This window comes from Anastrepha ludens, chromosome 2 (genome assembly GCF_028408465.1).
Source record: "Anastrepha ludens isolate Willacy chromosome 2, idAnaLude1.1, whole genome shotgun sequence".
NCBI lineage: Eukaryota > Metazoa > Arthropoda > Insecta > Diptera > Tephritidae > Anastrepha > Anastrepha ludens.
The window spans coordinates 122,299,992-122,322,279 of NC_071498.1; the positions used below are offsets into that span (position 1 = coordinate 122,299,992).

Sequence of the window (22,288 nt, forward strand, 5' to 3'; positions counted from 1 at the left end):
GGTGGTCAAAATCGAGCAAAAGTAAATTGATTATTAATTTTGCATTATTTTCACACATTTTTTACTTTGAATTGAATAAAAGTAATTTTCCAAAAAAAAAAAAAAATTTCCAAACTAAATTTGTGACCTTTTTAATTGGTTACACTTCGAGTACCGGATCCTGCATATGTAAAACGCAATCAATTTAAGTTACGAACAAAATTTACTATCAGCCGTAATCAACAGGCTCTCCTTTACTCCATTTAGCGGTCACAATTGGCAACAGTCTTAGTGAACCTCTAAATTAAGAATCTTTTTTGGACATTTTTGGAGCTTCACAAGCAATTAGACCTTAAAGGGTCAAGGAATAAAATCATTGCTGGATTATCAGTGAGAAAATAAATTCAGCTAGCCTAGAAATAAATGGAATAGCGGCACTTCTAAAGGTAGAGATTAAATATCTAGGAATTATCATAAATAAAAAACTCACCTGAGAGGCCCACCTCAACTCAGTAATAGAAAAGGCAACGAAAATTCTTTGCACAACAAAAAACTTTTGGGTAAATCCTGAGGCATGAGCCCTAAAATGACCTTCTGGATCTATATCCAAATGGTAAGGCCTATTCTACTATTTGGGATATTCACATAGTTGACAAAAACCAATCAAATTTCATCAACACTGTGTAGGTTACTAAGGGGCGTAAGAGGGGCTATGAGAACCACCTCAACTGCTGGGATGAAAGCGCTTTTAAATCTACCACCACTAAACTTAACAATAAAAGAGGAAGCTGCTATGCAAGGAAGTTGCTCTACCTTCATATGAAAGAAAAATTCAAAATAGGAAATCTTACTGGACACCTCAATATCCTAAACAGGGTTGAACGTGCAACATGCATGACCTAGGGGAATGACAACACGGAATCCGTACTCAATTTTACTAAGAGATACAAGGTTAGCCCCGCGTAGGGCAGTGTGGAACATCAGCCCAACATGGCTATGTTATGACTCGCAAAAATGGTTTACAGATGGATCAAAAACGCTCCGTGGGGTGAAATTTTGAAATTCGAAAAAGGTCGAGCCAAGGAGCACCAGGAGATTTGGTGGCTCCTAAAACACTCAGGCTAAAAACCCCATTGTATGTAAAGCTCTGGAAAGAGGGTAGATAATCAAGGAGCTCCGTGGGGTAGGAGCAGGAATAGTGGAGCCTAAAGCACACGAATCTTTAACACTGAGTACAAATACTACAATTTTCCATGCGGAGCTTTTCGCCATAATAGAAACAGAAACAGTGGAAATCATTTCCAAAAGAGGGTTCGAAAAAGTAAAAATTAAAATACTTTCGAACAGTTAATCAGTCCTCAAAGCCTGAAATAACTTTACGTTAAATCCAAAAGTTCTCCCAGAGTGTAATAATGAACTAAATAAACTGGCGACTCTTAATCAGAATTTCCTGATTTGGGTACCAGGACATGAGGAACACGAAGGAAACGAGCAGGCAGACATTTATGCAAAAAAAAAAGAGGTGGTAGGGCCATTTTTTGGACCAATCTCATTTGTCGACTTTAACAGATATGAAATCTAAAACATGAAATCTAAAAATGGATTCAAATAAAACCCAAGTAATACTAGAACAGCACAAACGACCTTAATTACTCCAAAAAGTGTCCGTACTTTAATAACAACAGAGCAAAATCTGCTAGGGTTAGACAAAAATGGCCTCAGATTATACTGTGGAGCACTTACAGGCCACTTTGCCTGCAATAAACATTTCAATACAATAAGACTATCTAGCACTAGTTTATGCAGGTGCTGTTGTGATGAGGAAGAGTCCATGAAACATTTATCACTAATTGTGAGACAAAATCCTGGGCTCGTACCTACTAGAGGATGAAGTCTTACAAATGCTCCCTACTAAGGAGCAGGTTCGATTCCTCGCAATACTAAATAATTAGAAATGAGCACTTAAGGGCGCACAATAGATCAATCTGGAACAACCTACTAGGTACCAACCCGTCAGTACGAAATAAATTTTTAACTCTAGTGCTCGAAATATTGATGCCTATTGAGCTCATGTCACAGTTTGTAGGAAGCCAATCGACGTCTCCAAATCAGCTGGATGCTCGCTTACCGAATTCAGTTGCTTAACAGTTGATTCTTTAACGGGCTGTGTAATATTGTGGGTTCACCTGATGACACCCAAGATCATCCAAATTCATAGGTGTAATTTCGGTTCATCAAACAGGCTAGTGAGCATGCTTAGAATAGCTCGCGATTACTGAAATGCATTTCAACAGCTTTTCTCAGAATAAAACCAAAAAAAGCATTTGCCAATTATGCCACCGCCCCAAAATCTAACCCAAACTGCTACTAATTATGGGGTTACTCCAGATTCCCGATTACCACGAGTGTGATTTCTATTGCTTTGAAGAGTTCCAGGTTGTACAGGGTTGCCCATATTCGACGGACCCGACGGATTTCGATGACTCTTTGGGCCCATTCCAATCGACGAGGCTTGTCCGCACGCAACAATCTTTGCGTCAATTGAATCTTATACGGGAATAAATGCAAATCAATGCAGATTATTCGTTGTAAAGTGGTCCGAGTAATGCCCAACTGCTGAGAACGGCGATTTTGGGATGTCCTTGGCGACGCCTTGGTCGGCTTTGATTTGGCCTCTTTGGATTAGAAAGAGCATCACCAGTCGGAAACCTTTCGTATATACAAACGTTTAATGGTGTTCTTAGAAGGCGCACTTTTCACATTATTTAGTTTTTTATACGCACGTTGAGTTTTCACAATTGACTTCTTTTGTTGAATATAAATTTCAACAATTTGGGAGCGCTCGTGTGGCGTGTGCTGTTCCATGGTAAAAATCTGCTTAGACTGACGCCTCCAACGCGGTATGTCATTAAGCGATCTGTCGTCTCTGTCAAAAGATACAGGGTTGGCAGATGGGTCCGTCGAATGTTGGCAACCCTGTATTTGAGTTTGATAAGTAGTATCCGCCATACCCCGTCAAGAGGTTTTTGGACTTCCAGGGTTCGTAATACCTTGCGGATTCCACCATAGAGCAGCCCTGGATATTTCACCGGCATCTTTGCGCAAAGTGATGAGTAGTTCGTTAGTCGAATTAAGCAACTCCTGATTTGAAAGAAAACTAGGCCACAAGATTTTAAAAATTTTCGCCAGCAAGCGCCGACGAAGGGTAGCAGCCTTCAGATAAGCATGAACGGAAGTGACCATGATTCGTAGCTATATAATAACACCGCTTTTACGTTGGATTTAAAATTTCGTAGCATAGTTTTCACTGATATCGAATTTCAAATACATACTTTGTACCACTAGAAAAACGCTGCACGACCTTTGTTGATACGGGGCGCGATCTCTTCAATCGCTCCACTTGCTGGTACTATTTTACTCCCGATGCAGCAAAATTCCGTCTTATGACTGAGCCATATACAATAAACCGTGCGGCCTCGTTTTGCGTACAATTTGCGGCCATTTATAGGTCCAGAGGCTCTTATTCAGGAAATAGAAGTAAGACGAAGACGATCATACTATATTCGAGCTTTGAGCCATCTGTGTATGCATGGAAGGAGTCTACTTGTCTTACATCGACTCATTTCCACTCTTCTCTTGAGGATAGGAGAGTCGTGAACATTGTAATGGCTATTGTATGTGTGAGAGCATACTCCCCCTATCCGGAAAACTCCGAAATACTAGTTGAAACCTTACTGTTTGACACCCATAAACTTGCAGCGTGCAAAATATGTACCAAGCCTGTGAAGTATTCTGTCCCTTGCGAAGCACTTTTCTCGAAAGCTGGATTACACCAAAAAGAAACCACCTATTAGGCAAATATTTAAAGAAATTCCGTTTTTGTACTTCAGTGAGAACTATTTTTTTATTTAATCTGTTATGCTAAATTTGAAAATATAAATTTTTGTGCTTTTATAAATTCAAACAACCCACGAAAAAATTAATTTCCTTTTAGCACATTTTTTTAAATTGCCTGATTTTTATAATTAAGAGGTTTTACCCGATATTGAATATAGGGGATCCTTTTCACCTATATTTATTCCATATTCAATACTTTGTTCCGTTAACAGAAATAGGTAAAAGTATCGTTCTCAAGGCGGTATCGACAGTGCCAACCACCTTTTGAGGATTTCTGGCGCTATTAAGGAGTCCGGACTCTGCTCAGTCTGAACGAAACATTCTCCACTCACATTCCTTCAAAAGAAGAGTGGGCGGCGGCAATATTTGGAAGCAGGGCCTGGTGAACCTGTTCACGAATGGCTCGAAATTGTAGGTAAGGGTTGGCAGAGGAATATTTTGCGAGCAGCTCCCCATCAAAATCAAGTTCAGGTTGCCAAGCCACTGCAGTGAGCTCCAAGCAGAAGTAGCAGCAACTAAAGAAACAGCTGATTACTACTCACTTGCGTAAAAACTGTGAAGCAAGTAAATATGTACTCCGTTAGCTCAGAGACAATTAGGGCCCTAGGTTCAATAACGGTGCATTCGAAACTGGTTGGGGAATGCTTGACTTCACTTTCGATTGCATCCAAATTCTTCGATATAAGGCTCATCTGCGTACCTAGTCACCGTGATATTGAAGGAAATTGCGAAGCGGATGAGCTGGCTAGACAAGGAACCTATGAAATGAGAGAAATCGAATCCCGTTGACTGCCTGCCATCTTCTCCGGGGGAGGTGGGCTTCGCGTCAATACAGCAAACGCTGGGAAAGTACATACACAAACTTGTAAAGCCGTGAAATCTTTTTGGCCTCGAGTGGATCGGAGGCGCTTGGGGGATCTTCTGAGTTTAACAAAATCTTAGTTCTCGAATTTAGTGGGTGCCCTTACAGGAGAATCGACAATACTTTGAGTTCGCTTTGCTTCTGTTGCATAGGGGATGAGGTGGAATCGTCTCATACCCTTCTCCTTAGCTGCCCCGCTTTCGCCTGCTCTAAGATTTAAGTATCTGGGCCCGATTCCCTCCTGCTTCTTTTCTGCCTAGTCTTCTTATCTCCTTCACAATAATATCACATACGAATTTTTGATTTCCGTCTAAATCTGCCCTCTCTATGGGCAACCGCTTCAATCTAACCTAATGATTTCTTATTTACACCACTAAATAGGGATAAGCAAATTTTGTAAATTTTTTGAATAATTTATCTGCGCTTATAGTTCATATAAAAAATTTATGTATGTCCCTTTATGTAAACATAAAATTATATACTCTTTTATTTAGTCTCATATCATCCCAACCACAAATGCGTGTATGTACTAACGTTTCATCATAATTTCTTTCTCTCCAAACACCACAGAGATGCATGTCACGATTCGTGGACGAATTTACGCCTCTCGCCCATGTTCGGCTGTATCTGTCCGAATAATCATATGAAAAAACGCTGTGATCGTATATTTAATATTGTAAATCACAATCCGTGTGTGGGTAAGTTATGAGAAAAAAAGAAAGAAAAAAAACAAAACAAAGAAAAAAAAAACAAAATTGCAATGCTAAGCAAGCAGAAAACACAATAGCAGCAGCAACTAAGAAAAACAGTAAAGATAAAGTAATCAACCGCAATGCAACTACATATTTACAACAACAACACAGCATAAATTATGCAAGAGTAGCGTAAAAAAGTATTTTCGCAATCAATTCATTTTGGATAAGTAAAATAGTAAAAGTAAAGGAACCAATATGATTTCTGCACCACAATCAGCAAGCGATAAAATTAGAAAAAATTCGCAAATTCGCAGCAAACGCAAAAATTTAAGAGAGAGAGAGTAAAAAAACGTGAAATTTTAAGCAAACAATTGTTTCTTAAAAAAAAAAAAATATTCGTTTTTTACGTTACAATTTTTTTCATTTTTCGTTCTTTCAGTGTTTTTTTATTTTTGTTGTTTTCTGTTTTTATGTCTCTACCTACTTATGTATGTAACTCTAATCATTCTTAACTACCTAATTATTTATTTTAATTTCTTCATTTCGTTACTTCCATTTCCGTTTCCCTTTTGTTTGTTCTGTTCCTTTACTAATTCGTACTTCTAACTCATTGAATTTTTCCATTCAAACGCTTTCAAGAAATGTATATTTTTAAAAGTAAACAACCAACAAACGCACGCTTTTGCATCAACTCAAACTATGCGACTGAATTTAAGAACCTACTTAAATATATACCTCCTAAACTACTACCTACCTATAAAGCATACAAATACAAAACGTTTAAGAAATCAAAAATGAAAAAAAAGCATAAAATTAAATCTGGCAGTGTTGTTCACCTTCACTTTAACACTCGCAATCACGCTCACTAACACCCTACTACGCCTCAACTCGCCGCTACCACCATACATTTACAAGCCACCCGCTCAACCATTCACTCACTCGCTCGCTCATTCGCTCATCCACCCGCACTCACACTTACTCATGCCCGCAACCATCAGCCAGCCAATTATGTAAAGTATGCTTCTGTTCTGACAATGTCTTGCACTTTACTCACTCAATCAACAACAATTTCCTACACCGTTGCTACACCTGCTTACTCTCTAAATCTCGCTGGCCTACCCAGCTAACATAGCGCTAACGCTTTCTTACTCTATTCCATTACTAACTACATTCTACATACATACATATATTCTTCTTACTCTCATACGCTATTTTGCATCTTCTCCATACTGCATCTGCATTAAAATTTACACCTTACGCATCTCTTCTACTGCTTCTGTATTCTCTTTGCAATCCAAGCCTGTTCGTTCGTGTTTGCTTGTTTGCACATACTTATACGAGTATGTATGTATGTTTGTTTGCTTGTTTGTGTGAATTACTGCTGTAGCAATTTGTTGAAAAGCTATTGCAACTGTATATCTAAGTATGTATATGCACTTAGCATCGGCAATCACTGTTGTTGTCACTGGCTCTGTCACTGTCATTGCCATCAGCGCCAGCACCGTTGGAGTCATCGCGTCACTCACCTCAGTCTCAATTCGTTTAGCTTACCTTAGCAAACTTAGCTTAACAGCAAAATCTTGGGCACATTAACTCGTAGATATACATTCGTACAAATATACATACATACATACGTACATACATATCTAATGCATATCTTATAGTTAGTGTTAGCGCCTGGTTTGCTTTTTGCTCTCATCCTGATTGCAGCAGCATCTTCTTAAGTATGGCTTGTTTTGTTATTGTTTTTGTTATTTTTGTGATTGTTGTTGTTGTTGTTGACGCACTGCATTCATAATGTTGACACTTTAAATCATTCGCTTTGTCGGCCATAAAACGGTAAGCTAGAAAAGTGTCTGATATTTTTGAAGCTTTGAAGGAAACTCGAATGCTCCGGAATGTATGTGCATATGTAGAGAGTTTGATGATCAGCAAGTTTGCCTTTGAGGTGACTATGAAATATTCATGCATTTATATTATAGTTTTCGCAAACTTTGTGTTGCAGATTAGACCATTTCGTGGAGTCTGATTATGTACATTTAAGTGCTTTGAAATGGCTTTCATTAGAGACTGGCTAGCTGAGATGGCTTTCAGAGTCATCAAATTATTTTTAGGTATGCTGGAAATAAAATCTCAAACAGGTTTTTAATTGCGTGTAATCGTTAAAATCTTTAAATATATTATAGCCTATTTCCAGCAAACACTTAGAGGTATTTAAAAGTTCTGCTATGTTTCAAATAAAGCAAGTGTTATGGTGCCAGAGTCAATTGAGGTTTGCTTATATTCGAGATTTGCTGACAACAGATACTCAACAGATTTGTCTGTATTTTTAAACAAAGAGAGTCATGATGTTATTCTGCGCCCGCTGTTAAAATAACATTTTCTGTTAAGTCAGCAAAGTTGAGTTAACTTTGGTACGAGTTTATGTATTGGTGCATTCAACAAAGATATAGGTACCTCCTTAATCAAAAAGTTCCGGGAATGTATTCAGAAAATTCAAAATGAAACCTTATTCCTTTAAAGCGATATTATCGCCTACAAAGTATCATAGTTCCCAACATATTTATGCCAGCGTTTTATCCTGCTTGCGAAACATTTCTGGAACTCTATTTTCGGCATAGCCATCAGAGCCGTATTCGATTTTTCCTTTGCTTACTTCTTTTCGGCTGTTAAAACGCGTTCGGAAAAAGAAATCCGTTAGTTTTGCGTAAAATTTAAAATTTTATTTAAGGTATTTCAAATTGTCCAATTTGGCTAAAATAAGCACCGTTTTGATGTACAATTTGTTGCTTTTAAAGTGATAGCCCCATAATGCCTCTCTCATAGAAGTCTTGGTTCTTATTGGCGAAAAACTTTTCATAATCTTCTCTTGATACTAATTTCTTATCACTCAGGAAGTTTAACAATGAGAAAAAAGTTTGAAGTCGATTGGTGCCAGGTCCGGACTACGATGGGGTATCAATAAGTACCCGTGTTAGAAATAAAGACATCATTTTTTTTCAAAAAAAAAATTTTTTTTTTTCAACATAGTCCCCTTTTAGAATGATACACTTCTCCCAACGCTCCGGCCATTTTTTTAAACTCTTCAAAAAATAGGATTTATCGAACTCTCCAAAATACGCAATTGTTTCGGCAACGACTTCCTTGTTTGAACTAAATTTTTTTCCCGCGAGCTATTTCTTGATGTTAGAGAACAAGCAAAAAGTCGTAGGGAGCCAGATCGGTTGAATATGGGGGGTGCGGCAGCAATTCATAACGCAATTCATGCAGTTTGGCGGCGAAAACTCCTGATGAATGTGCTTGTGCCTTATCGTGGTGAAACAACACCTACTTTCTCGCCAAATGCGGCCGTGTCTCCGTCAATATCTTGTGAAAGCGCTCCAATAACTCACTGTAGTATTGCCCAGTGATCGTTCGTATCGCAAGCAATCGTCGCCATGACCTTTCCGGCCAATGGGACTGTCTTCGCCTTCTTTATAGCAGATTCAACGGAAGGAATCCATTGTTCTGATTGTTGTTTAGTTTCTGGTGTGTAATGATGAACCCAGGTTCGATTAACGGTGACAAATCGATGCAAAAATTCCTTCGAATTGCTTCCGCTTCTTGTCCACCGTGAGCAATCGCGGCACCCATCTGGCCGACTTAAATTGTTAACACCCTGTAACTCACAACTGTATGAAACAAACAAAAAAGAGCGAATGAGAATTCTCTCCTTCCATAAGGCAGTGCATTTACAGAGAAAATGGAAAATCGTTTCTTTTTTCTCCGGTTATTTACAATTGTGACAGTGTGTGTTGTGATGGATAACTACATTTGCTGTTTGTTCCCCGATAGACCACTAACAGTCAATTCGTGAGAAAAGTGTCGCTATCTGACTTCCAGGTCATTGCGACGTAGATAGCTCGTTGTGTCTCGTCATTTACCAGATATTCACTTACAAACTGCGCCCTGCTAATCAACGAATCGTGAGTTCTAAACTGAGTTAAACACGGAAAGATCCGTTTGGGTTAAAAAAAATATCGGGTGTGTTTTGAGGGTAATAATCGTAAAAAAGTGATATATTTTTCTTTCCATGTACACTTGCATTTGCGGGCTTAAACGAATTCTTAAGCAAATCTCCCTTTCACATAACTCAGCGGAAGCTCTAAAGATAGTAGCGACGGTAAAATTGTAAAAGGACCTTTTTTCTGCAGTTTTTTTTACAGTAGCCCAAATTTTTTCAAAGAAATTTTTATATTACTACTTAAAATTTGTATATGTCGATGCCTGATGGAAGTATTATTCCAATGTTCTATGTAGAATTTCATGAGAATATTTTGTGTGGCGTATTTCAACGCTCTAGCTCCACTCTTTACGGCTCAATTCAACCTACTTTTAAGAAAAGTACAAAAGGTACTATAAAATGGAATATTTGTGGACAAGCATCCGAACCGAAGGCTCAAAAGCCGCCATTGACTCATAAATAACTATCAGCCATCATAATTATTGGATAGAAAAACAGCGTAGTAGTAATTTAACCCCTTGTCTAAGACCAACTATCACGATAACCTAACCTAACAACTTGGGTACGGATTTATTTAAGAAAATATTTTTTGGTCGCTTGGATTAGGCTATGAAAGCAGTACATTTTACGTAAGATTTCATTTAATAATAAAAAAATATTAGTGATACATGAAGTATTAAGATCACTTCAGTTTATTAGAATTACAAAACAAAAATAAATTAATAACAAAAAAAAAAACACGGCATCCGCTCCTAGGGCAAACAAGTGCTGACTTCAAATGTAACCAAGGCGTCAAAATCTCTCGAATGAAGTCCATTCATCAAAAAGTGCCTTGTATGTATGGCTTAGTGGCAAAACAACTAGTTTTCTAAAAATTAAAAATATACACAAACTTTGGAAATGAAGCGAAACGAAATGTGTGTACGTATTTAAGTTGAATATTTGACGCTTTTCTTCTCTAATTTGTAAAATAATATAAATACACCAATACATACATATATCTGCATGACCGTACACACTTCATTGTTGCTACCTCTCATCCCGCAAGCTAACCGTATTCTACTATAGATCATTTTCACCTGGCTATACAGCAACTCACAGTACGCACGCACACCCGTTCACTAGCGCAAACTTCTAAAGCAAATCATCACTTTTTACGATTTTTCTATTAAATTTTAATATCTCATCTTTCGTTCATTAAATTTATACAGCCAATATTTTCGTTTTCCTTTCTTTTTTGTTAACTTTATTGTATTTCAATTTTCTTTTATTGCTTGAAATTGAATGCACCTGTCGTCGCACCACATCACGTCTAAGCCAGCACCGAATCTAAGGCAGAACTGATTATCGAATATAATAAACTGTATAGAGTATGCACATTTTTGCCATTTTCATCACTTTTCCAATATTCTAATTTGTATATTATTATATTCTGTATCGAGCTTAATTGAATTTCCTTTGCACTGGTGTACCTAAGCGCACACAGCACTGCTCTTTGTCTCCTCTCTAACTTCTCTCTTGCAGATAGATTAATATTCTTCCCGGATGGTGCCATACCGAAATTCAAGCAAAAACAAAAGCAACACCACAACCGGACAACTGCAACATCCTCGTCATCATCATCATCCTCATCGATAGCCGCTAATGCCACGATTGGTAACCAGCTCTCGAATAGTATAGCAGCGGACGAGGAGGAGGAGGATGATTACGATGATCGCATACGCGCTGAAATCTATTCAAATTATCCGCATTACCTGCACCCGCCATCGTGGGGTCTCAACAATCCGCTAGTATTGGCCTCACACTCTCCGCACACGTACGACGATGAAGATGAATCGCTATTGGAGATACCCGAACAAAAGCAACAATGGCAGCGCCAACAAATGGCGGCGCATAAGGTGGACAAAACCGGGCGGCGTAACAATGAGGGCAGCAATAGTGGCACGGGCATGGATGGTGATGATGTTGTGGTACGTTTGGACACGGATAGCACTGGTCGTCACTTTTCTGGTCTTGATGCCGGTGTTGGTGTTGGTTTTGGTTTCGGTTCGTCCGGTGTGCTTGATGAGTCCATAACTGAGCATAGCAGCAGCAGCGGCGGCGGCGGCGGCGGCGGCGGGGGCAGCAGTATCATCAATAGTAATAGCAATCACGGCACGCACCGCATGCACGAGTTTGTAGATGGTTTCACTTTTACCACATCACCGGCAACTGCATCAGCACCAGAGTCTGCACTTCCGGCACCACCACCAACGCACCTGCACCACAACAAAAAGCACCAAAAAACTGCAATGTATGTGAGCTAGCACCAGCACTATGTGTGTGTGTGTATATATATATATTTTTTTATATTCTATTATACATACCGCATATTCTAAGTGTGTGTATATATGTATGTAGTAGTGCATGTTTGGTATAACTCAGCAGCAATAACAACCAGTTACACGCACAAGCACTTACACGCGCACAAAGCACGCACACACATGCGCTCGCACAACTACAGCAAGACAACTTGCAGCACTCAAGCAATATGCACCAATACACGTGTGTGTACACATACATCTAAGTGCATATAGACACATTTAAACAACTGTAAATGTTGAGACATTAATATTCTATGAAATTTTAAAGTTACCATCGTCAAACTTAATTATTCAAATGGTAAAATGTGCTGAATTTTTGTGAAAATATTTGAAGAGCAGAGCTTACGAAGCTCGGGTGGAGCACTTGAGTTGTGCAAAGGGCAATTGTACAGGTCTCAGTACATATGAAGTGAAAAAGGTTAATTTGGAAAATTTTGAACATGGCTTTTCATTGCAGGAATGTAGGAGATACCAATAAGGTAAAATGCCCTGCAGTGAAATGCTAGACTACTCAGCCAACATTGTAGGCTATGACTTGGCATTTGGCGTGATGGAAGAAGTCATACTAGTTTGAGAGTGTCCACAATTGCACTAGTGGCAAAATGTTATTTTTTGGAGTAACTCTTAATTTAATAGGAATATTAGCTATATTATTTCGTAAAGCTTAGTCGGTATTAGGTTGGGTTAGTTAGTGCTGGCTGATCTGTAAAAAGATCTCACTAAGAGCTGTAGGGTGCATTGCGTTGCCAGTACTAGGTATCTGGAGTCGAAGATATTATTTTATGTATGATAATTCGTGAGTTACATCGCGAGTTTTTAGGGTTATATACAGTTAGGAGGTCGAGAAAAATAAATTTTCCAGAATTTTTCTGAGAAAAATTTTAAATTTATTGATCTAAAAATTTGTACACATATTATGTTATCTCTTAACTGTATACTAAAACTTAGAATTAGTAAAAATATTTATTTGGAAAGGAGCTACAGCTGATCAACGAGATATATGTATACATTAGGCCGGATCGATTTAAAAATCGCTCATCGCTCTGTGAAAATCGTATTCTAGGGATCAAAATAAGAAACTTTGCCGAAGGAACCATGCCTCTAAAACGAGTTCTAAGGTTTCCAATTTGGGTCGAACGAAAAATCCCACTTTGACCCATTTAGAGTGCTCCAATCGAGTCCAAATGTATGACCGACCCCCACTAACTTTGGACGGCCGATCCACCCATGCCAGTGGCACACCCCCTGGAACTCACCTGGGGGGTTCCCCATACAATTAATTTAAAATATCACCATTTTTGGCCTTTACATGAGAAAAGAAACTAAAAAGTTCGACCCAAATTGGGGGACATCAGAATTCGCTTTAGAGGTATGGTTTCTTCGGCAAAGTTTCTTATTTTGATCCCTAGAATATGATTTTCACAGAGAAATGGGCGATTTTTTTGCCTCCCCACAAATCGACCCGGCCTAATATACATATATATATATATATATTATATATATTGCCGCGTGCGTCTTGATGTTGTTCCACAAATGGAGGGACCTACAGTTTCAAGCCGACACTCGGAGATTTCCCATTGCCTGCCGAGGGGCGGCCGCTATTAGAAATATGTTTTTCTTATTTTAATGCTTCACCGAGATTCGAACGAATGTACATAAGAAAATAAAATGAAAAAAAATCGGTTTTATTTAAATTCTAACTGTATATAACCCTTCAACAAGCCGTTTAGCCTTTTGTCACCGATATCTTTCAAGGATGAAAAATATGTTGATTCGAGTCACATTTGTCGAGTCCTACAGAGAGCAGGGTACTGCAAAGTACTTGTAGGTGCTCCAAAGCACGCCTAGCATTCGCTTCGTTGCATTTGTTACACGCATCGCTCTGGACTAATCCCATTTCGGATGCGTGATGTGGGGCGAGAAAATGTTCCGTTAGTACTCCAACCAATATTTTGCAGTGTCTTTTCTAGAGAGTGATAAAATAAAGTTTGTAGGTCTCGTATTCCAAGTCCTTGACAGTTTAGTACGTGGTTGAGTGTTCCCAAATCGACGGCGTTTCCAAAGCTAGTTCCTCACTGAGTTCCTCCGTTTTCAGAAAGCAGAGTGATGGGTATATTTCTGACGTGCTCAATCTCGGTAAGCAAATATTTACCTCACCGCACTCATCGGCTCTCTCATTTCCTTCTATTCTTTTATGCCCTTGTATACAATAAATAGTGATTTACCCATTTCTGCAGAGTTCATCGCTTTGGATCTGCATTGTTGAACGCATTTCCAGTTAGTCTAGGGAGACTATTGCTTTAATAGGCGCTTGGCTATCAATGAAAATGTTCCTAATCGGTATTATGGTTTGTGAGACGAAATAGTTCCAAATTCTCCTAACCATTTTTTTTTTGTCGGAACGACTAGCAAGTGCAGCACTCAGACATTAATTAAGTCCATTGTACTCCATTTGGATTCCCTTTTAATTTTCTTTAAATCTATCCGATTTTCGAAGAAATCTGAGTAGATCTTGTGGTGCCAAGGAGCCAAGATGGTCGCTTCTTAACACATCAGTGCCAAAGACCTCAAACCTGATTCGAGCGAAGGCGGGGCAGACACACAGAAAACGGTCCGCCATCTCATCCTTCTCTTCACAAGCTGGGCAGATTGCACCGTCTGAGATGCCCAACCTTTCCATGTGCTTCGCCCACAGAAAGCGGCCCGTCATTAGTCCCACCAGCCGTCTGCACTCCCTTCTGCTTAATGACAGAAGGGTTTGCAATAGTCCATCGGGCATGACAGGTAACATCAGTTTAGTCCATCTGCAGCTTCTCTCAGCCTGCCAAGCTCGCTTGTGGGTTGTATTTACCGATTTGCTAACTGTGGCTTTGATGGCCGCAGAAGCGAGCGGCAAACCCTTACAACCTTAAATTATTATATTCATCGTTTGTCGTTCGATCCAATTTGGAATACGTTACCTTCATTTCAAGACTAAGTCATAAAAGAGCTTGATAAACATAATTGAATGTGTCTAACAAAAATTTTCCTAAATACGCTCTACGCTCATTGAGCTTTGCTGAACCAATGAATGCCTATCAATCTTTGTAAGTAAGAAGACGCACCGAAGCTGGTACCTCTGTCTTCACTGGTGGCTCCAAGATGGAGTCGGGAGTCGAAGCAGGGGTTTTCTCTAAATAAGCCAATTTATCTGCCAAATACTGCTAGTGTTTTCAGCCAGAAGCCTTTGCGATCCTGCAGGCTTGCAAAATGCTTGGGGAACGCGGGAACGAGAGAGATATCAACTGTTTTTTCGTTAATCAAGCCGCGATCAAGGCTCTGACAATGCCACGGTGTAGATCCAAACTAGTTAACTACTGTAAGGAGGAGATCAAATCTCTTCGATGTGCAGGTAACATTTCCCTAATCTGGGTTCCAGGACATAGGTACACAGAGGGAAATGAAATTGCTGATAAGTTTGCTAGGAAGAGAACTGAATTAGTTTCTGAGATCTACCACCCGGTCATCGGCAGCCTCCTGCCTGTTGTTAAAGGGAAATTGCTCAACTTATTTCTCAGAAAAGCACAGATCATATGGAGCTCAATTTCTTCGTGCGGTATTTCGGAAACCTTTTGGCCCCAGTACAATAGATGGAGGACTCAGAAAGTCCTGTGAATGCCACGCCATTTAATTTCCAAACGCGTAGCTGTGCTTACCGGTCATTGGACGATCGGCACACTCGCGGAAAAGCTAGGTTTACCATTTAACTGCCATTGTGAAAGTTGTTCAAAGAAGGAGATGGTTGAGCGCTTTCTTTGTAAATGCCCGGGTTTTGTAGCTAAACGACTAAGGTGAGTGTGTGCTCCTTTCGTCAAGGGCCTGGGGCAGTGCGCCAATCTAGAGCCCAACAATCCTCTCCATTCCATAGCTTTGGCTGGCTGTAGGTATTCGTATCTGCCTGTTGAAGGTCTCAGAAAGGCCCTCTAAACGGCGCTTTAGTGCTAGTTGGGGAGTGCCAGAGTGGTACTTCAACAATTTCACCTACCTACCCACGTAACATTATCAATGGCAATATTGACTGCTCACTTCTTTCGAAAGAAATTAATTTCAATATGCCAGAGCGTAATTTTCGCTGCTCTCTATCTTTCTATGAAAAACGGAGTATTCGCGTAATGATCCTCTAGTTCGAGCTTTAAGTGAATTTAATTCAATTTCGAGTTCTATTCAACCATATCTTTAATCCCCGCAAAGTGCATTTTTAATTACTTTATATTCTATTTTCTAAGGATTTATGTAATGAGGATTGATATATATTGAGTGGGCCTTGTAAAATTTGCTTCTTGAATCGGCTATAAAAAAAAACTAATCAATATTTTTTCAAACTTTTATTTTTATTTTGAAGATTGAACATTGTCATTTACGAATGAAAAATAATATCGTTCAAATAACTGTCACGACTGGCTTTAAAGTAGGCCATTCGATCAACCCAATTTCTAAGCACATTTTCGATTGTTTGGGCCCCAATTTCATGAATGGCAACTTCGATTTCGTTTTTTAAAGCATCAGTCGTCTCTGGATGGTTCGCATAGCATTTGTCCTTAACGGCTCCCCACAAAAAATAGTCCAATGGGCTTAAATCACAGCTCCGAGGCGGCTAATTGATATCGGAATTTCGGCTGATTATTCGGTTTTCAAAAACGGTAGCCAAAAGTTCGAGTGTAACTTTGGCAGTGTGACAAGTTGCACCGTCCTGTTGAAACCAAATGTCATCCATGCCATCCTCTTCAATTTTTGGAAACAAAAACTCGTTGAGCATGTCATGGTACTGTAACCGCGCCATTTACTGTAACCGCGGCTCCTCGCTCATTTTCGAAAAAAAATGGCCCGATTGGGTTTTTGGGTCCCTCCCAACTGCTCGGCCATCATTTCTTGCGTTTGACCATCATCTTCATCCAACAATGCTTGCAATACGTCGTCCTCAAACTTTTTCGGTGGTCAGGCACGGTCCTCGTTCTCCACGCTAAAATCACCACTTTGAAATTTTTCAAACCACCTGAAGCACTGTGCTCTACTTAGAGCATGTCCACCATAAGCTTCTATAAGCATTTGATGAGCTTGAGAAGCGATTTTCTTCAATTGATAACAGAAAATCAACGATGTCCGCAAATCGTAGTTTGAAGGCACGAAATTCGACATTTTTAAGAGCGACAAAAATACATTGTTGTATGAAACGTAACAAACAATGAACCGAATATTGTTGACAGATGACAGACAAAAAAACAAGACATTTGGGAAAGTTTAAAAATGATCCTAGCGACATCTATGGACTAAAAGCGTAAAGTCTCATTTCATGGGTATATACCTGGTACGTCAAAATTAAGTGTACACCACATATTGATAAGGTGTGACTATTTATTTAATTATTTTGTAATTTCAATTACATTAATTTCATACTTTTTAGAAAAATTTTAGGTATGCAGTTTTATAGCTCATGAAATTTCTAAGTTTCTACGTAGAATTTTTGGAAACATTTTGGGCTTGCAATTTTGACCTCACTCAATTATACCCGAATGTGTGAAAGGCAAGTTTTGTGTCAGTCACACAGAGTTTTCAGAATTTTTTTCGGACGCGGTCTTCTGCATTTTCTCCATTCTCCAGTAACGCCTACTGCACACTTTTTTATATGGAAGATAACACCCAACACCGTCAAGAGAAAAAATTGTGAAAAATCAACCGGAATTAAAACCATTTCAAACTTGCGCTTTGTTGTGCCAAAATGGAATGAGCTATAAAACTGCATAAATGAATTTTTTCTAAAAATTTCGAGTAATCAGTTTAAAGGGTTGATGGAAATTTGCCGAATTTTAAAAATTTTAGCGAAGTTCCAAACTTTGCTTTACATAGTTATTGTTGTAGTAGTATGAATCATGTTTTTATAGAAAAATAATTGAAGTTACAAAATAAATAAATAAATAGTGAAAACGTATCAAAATATGGTGTATACTTTAATTTGACCCTAACGGTGTGTAATTATTTTAATAGTCGCGAATTTGCGCCCAGGGGTGTTATCACTTTTTTCGCATAACGGCTGTACAACTGTACTCTAAGTACTAGGAGCGGGACGAATTATTAGGATTTCACCTGTTGTAGATACAATTTTTTGCTGTATATAATCATGAGTTTTTTAATATATTTTTTAATCTTTTTTTTTATTAAAGTATAGTGCAGTGTACACGAAAAATTATAAGACTCAATGCTACAAACTGTGCTAAAATCCACAAAAATTTGAACAAATTAAAACAAAAGGTATTTCAAAACTTCCTTTTTATTTATTTATTCAGAATGTTTAGAAAACTTCTGCGTATGCAAATTTGGAGCCTAGGCATTATTAGTGTATCAAAGTGCAGGTTTTAAGCGGTTCGAAATTCTGATTGATATTTGAAATTTTTTTATTGATCTGTTTTGCAATTTTTTTATTTGTACTATAAAACTATTTTAGAAACTAAAATATATAAAATACATAACAAAATTTGGTGACACAGCAACTACTTACAAACAAACTAACAGACATTAAAATTTTGTTAGCATAAAGACAATTTTGTGAAGAGATTTCCATACTCCCCTCCTTAAGTGAACAGCCATCATACCAGACCATGTTGTTTGATTCGATGGAGTCGTCAGGTGAGGCCTGAGATGTTTGCTTCCTTCCTCATTCACGTGTTTCGAAGCCTACGGGAGTGGGCTTCTGCTCGTTCTTTAATTTCTTAAGCGACCGTAGAGATCTTGATGTCACGATGGATAACCTAATTGCGAATGCACCGAGGTGAGTTGATAATATCTCGATGAAATTTATTCTGGAGTCCTTGAAGTATATTTATATTACTTTGACTGGCGCAACCCCGGTTTTTTAATTTGTTTATGTTTTTTTATGTATGGAGAGCTTTGATCTTCGTCCAATTAGCCATTTAATTTTTATTATTATGGATTTCATACAGCTTAAGATTTATAAGATCCTTCTATCGAAGAAGCCAAAGTATTTTGCAGTGTTTGCTGTGGTATTGTGGATAGTGATTTACTTTCTTGCTGATAAAGTTTCCATGAACTGACTTGGTATTGCCCAATTTTATGTGCCACGTCTTCGCTCCTGGCTTTTGCTGCAATTCGAAACTTGGCTGCTGCTTCTTCACAATTTTTCTCAGTTGCAAGGATGGCTGTGTCCTCGGCGAAAGTGGCGATTAAGCTATTCAGGGATATATAGGCTAGTCTCTGGTGCATAAAAGGTACAAGAGCGGACCAAGAGTAGCTCCTTGCGGCACACCAGCATTTCTTTCTTTAAGGTTAGAGTATTTTTTTTCTTGTTTAACGTGAATGCATCGTTCAGTCAGATACGATCTTGGAAGGACGCAAAAATCATTTAGACGGCAGATCTTTAACTTTTTGTTTAAACCGTCATGCCGAGCCCTGTCAGAAGCTTGTGCGACGTCCAAGAATACTAGATAGGTAGGTGAAATGGTTAAAGTACCACTCTGGCTCTCCGCAAGTAGCACTAAAGCGCCGGTTTGATACCATTATGAGACCTCCAAAAGGCAGATATCTACAACTAGCCAGAGCTGTTGATGGAATGGAGAAAATTGCTGGGAGCACCAAGTGACCTTAATCGTCTCGCTGCCAAGCCCGGACATTTATAGAGGATCTAAAAGGGCCCCTGGAATGAGGGTTAAATGATAAACATAGTTTTTGCGCGTGTGTGCCGTTTGCTCAGTGACCAGTAAATACAGCTACGACTTTGGAAAATAAATGGCGTAGAGTTCTTAGGACCTTCAGAGACCTGCGTCTATTGTACTGCGACCACAGGGTTTTCGAAATGGCACACGCAGAAATGAAACTCCATCTTTTCCGCGCTTTCCTGCTGAATAAGTTGGGCTATTTCCCTTTAACAACAGTCAGGGGAGTGCCGATGACTAGAATGGTGATCTCTGAGAATAATTAAACCGACCCCTTCCTGGCATCCTCATCAGTAATTTCATTTCCCTTTATGTTGTTATGTCCTGGAACGCGGATCAGAAAAATGTTACCTACGCACCCAAAAGATTTAAGCTCGTCCTTTCAGGAGTTGACTAGTATGCTTCGGCATCATGGCATCGTCAGAGAATACTGCTGAATGCAGGTTATTGTATTCGAAAGAGTTTTCTATTTAAGCTGTGATTCTGTGTTCCTGTTTGAAGCTTTAGTGCTTACAGCAAAACTTAAATTGATGCGAAGGTAACAAAAGTTTTCACAGAGGTGTTGAGCATTTTCTATCTTATAAAAGGCTTTCAAGCATTTGCTTCATATAGAAGAAAAAATTTCTGTAAAATCAACGGGACTTAAAACTGCATCCTCAGAAATTTTCTTAAGGTTCTGCTTAGAAATTTGAAAATTTTGAGGCAATGTGTTTTTTGTAAATAAAGTAAAATTTTGTGTTAATTGTATACAAAGTTTTTAAGTTTGTAGCTTTGTGTTATATGTTTTTTATTAAGTGGGTTGGTTTTTAGCTGCATGAGAGCAATCGATATTGATAACTGGGGTTTGACAGCTGAGACTGTCAAACTTTCTTGGCATTGCTATTCATCTTCAGTGTTTCTTAGAAAAAACAAAAAAAATTAATCTGTTCGCGAAGTTCATAGAGCACTGGCGGCATCATCTATCCTTATTTGTTTCGAAATTATGGAGCAAACGCTATCGAGTTATGCTGACTGGATTTTTGTTTCCAAAACTTGATCAGCAATACATCGACGACATTGGGCTACAATAAGATGACGCAACTTACAATACCGTGCGCTTACAATAGATTTTTTGCAATATTCAAGCTACTATTGACAGCATACATACCGACTTAGTGGAAAAATAGCCAAAAATTGTGCTGATAGAATAGACGATGTGACTCGCAGCCACGGCGGACATTTTCCGGATATCATATTCAAAAAAAAAAAAAATAATAATAAATGTTATCTAATTATCTACCAAATGATAATGAAAAAAAATCCGATCCAATAATATTATTATTATCACTTCAAGTTCACAAGCTCCTAAAAAATCATCCGATAGAATGCAATATATGTAGTTTTAGAAAACTAAAGAAGGAAAACTGAAATTGACAAACAAGACACAAAAAAAAAACAAATTACAGAAAAAAAACAATAACAAATTAATAACAAAAAAAGTGAAATCTTGGAAAGCCATCATGCTTCTATTATTTTGAACCACCCGAGTGTACGTAATAAGAAAAAAGAATCGAGATAGATATATTATATTAGCAGATATGCTCAGGATGAGGAGTCGATTTGGCAATGTCCGTACGTCGATTTGTGCGCATGATAGCACGAGGTAAAATTAATAAAAAAATGTATTAAATTCATTATTGTTTGCCGTGAACTTAAACGCAGCTGGTATTTTTTTAACAACTACTTTACTTAAAGAAAAATAAAAAAAGTACAACTCCAACTTCTAGCTAAATAAATTGAAATAATACAATAGTTTCCAAGTAAGTAATTTTCACGAATTTAGCACTTTTCAATTGTCTAGTTTTGAGATTGAGCAGATAGTGAAAATAAGTGTATTTAGTGAAATTATAAATTAGATAACCTGAAGCGAGGCTTACTCAAAACCCAGTTACTAAGACCAGAATACCAAACAATTGGCACAAAATGGAACGTTTTTAAAGTTATTCGTTGCTCGATTCAAAACAATCTGAGTGAATTCTTGCTACTTTCTCTATTCTCTCCCAGAAAGCAATGCATAATAAGCAAGCCACTTCTTAGATATTTGTACTACTCATGCAAAATGTTTAGTATAAATACAAAAGTATCGACGATATTTCGATATTGAGGCTCTTCTCTCTTCACTCTGATTAATAAAAAAAAAATTCAAAGCAAGAGAAATGCCGAGTTTTCTATAGGGACTTAGCATAGCTTTTGTGGAGGTCAATCGTAGAAATTACAGTGCTTAAATTGATTACGAGGCTTCACCTCCTAAGTTAATTTGCTCGTGAAAGAAGCCTTTCTTTTATAATTTCATAGAATATTCATCTCTCACATTTCCAATTCTATAAATTTGATTAAGTATGATATTAGTCTGGAAATTTATATATTTTATTTTAATTTATCTTCTTCATGCTATGCCCTGTATATTTCTCTCACCTTTTGCACTTAAATTAATCTTCGAAAAAATTTCACCACAAAAACCAAAACAAAAAAAAAAATTAGTTCAAGCACAAATTCGCACAAAAGTATTCATCCTAGCGACGAATTAACCACCGGCAGAGATAAATTATCCCACCGTTCGCGCACCTACAAAGGTGATAGCATGGATGAGAGAGGTAAGTAATTGATTACGTCAAATTATTGGAATTAACATATTTTCATATAATATTTAATATTTCAAAAAAATAAGCAAATTTTTTATAAGAGGCAAGTATGAATGTTTTACAGCAAAAAGATTAATTTAAATTTTTTTTTTGAAAATTAAAAAG

The 22,288-nt window shown here is 38.1% G+C and overlaps 1 protein-coding gene across 1 annotated transcript in view; it reads left to right on the forward strand.

The window, feature by feature from the left end:
* LOC128854753 (uncharacterized) overlaps window positions 1-22,288 on the forward strand; it is a gene marked incomplete at its 5' end in the record, with an annotated part of 196,228 nt that overhangs the window by 46,826 nt on the left and 127,114 nt on the right. Inside the window, 3 exons of the mRNA XM_054089118.1 lie at window positions 5,309-5,436; window positions 10,961-11,729; window positions 22,023-22,135. Of these exons, the coding sequence (XP_053945093.1) occupies window positions 5,309-5,436; window positions 10,961-11,729; window positions 22,023-22,135 (1,010 nt within the window). The remainder of the gene's footprint in view (window positions 1-5,308; window positions 5,437-10,960; window positions 11,730-22,022; window positions 22,136-22,288) is intronic.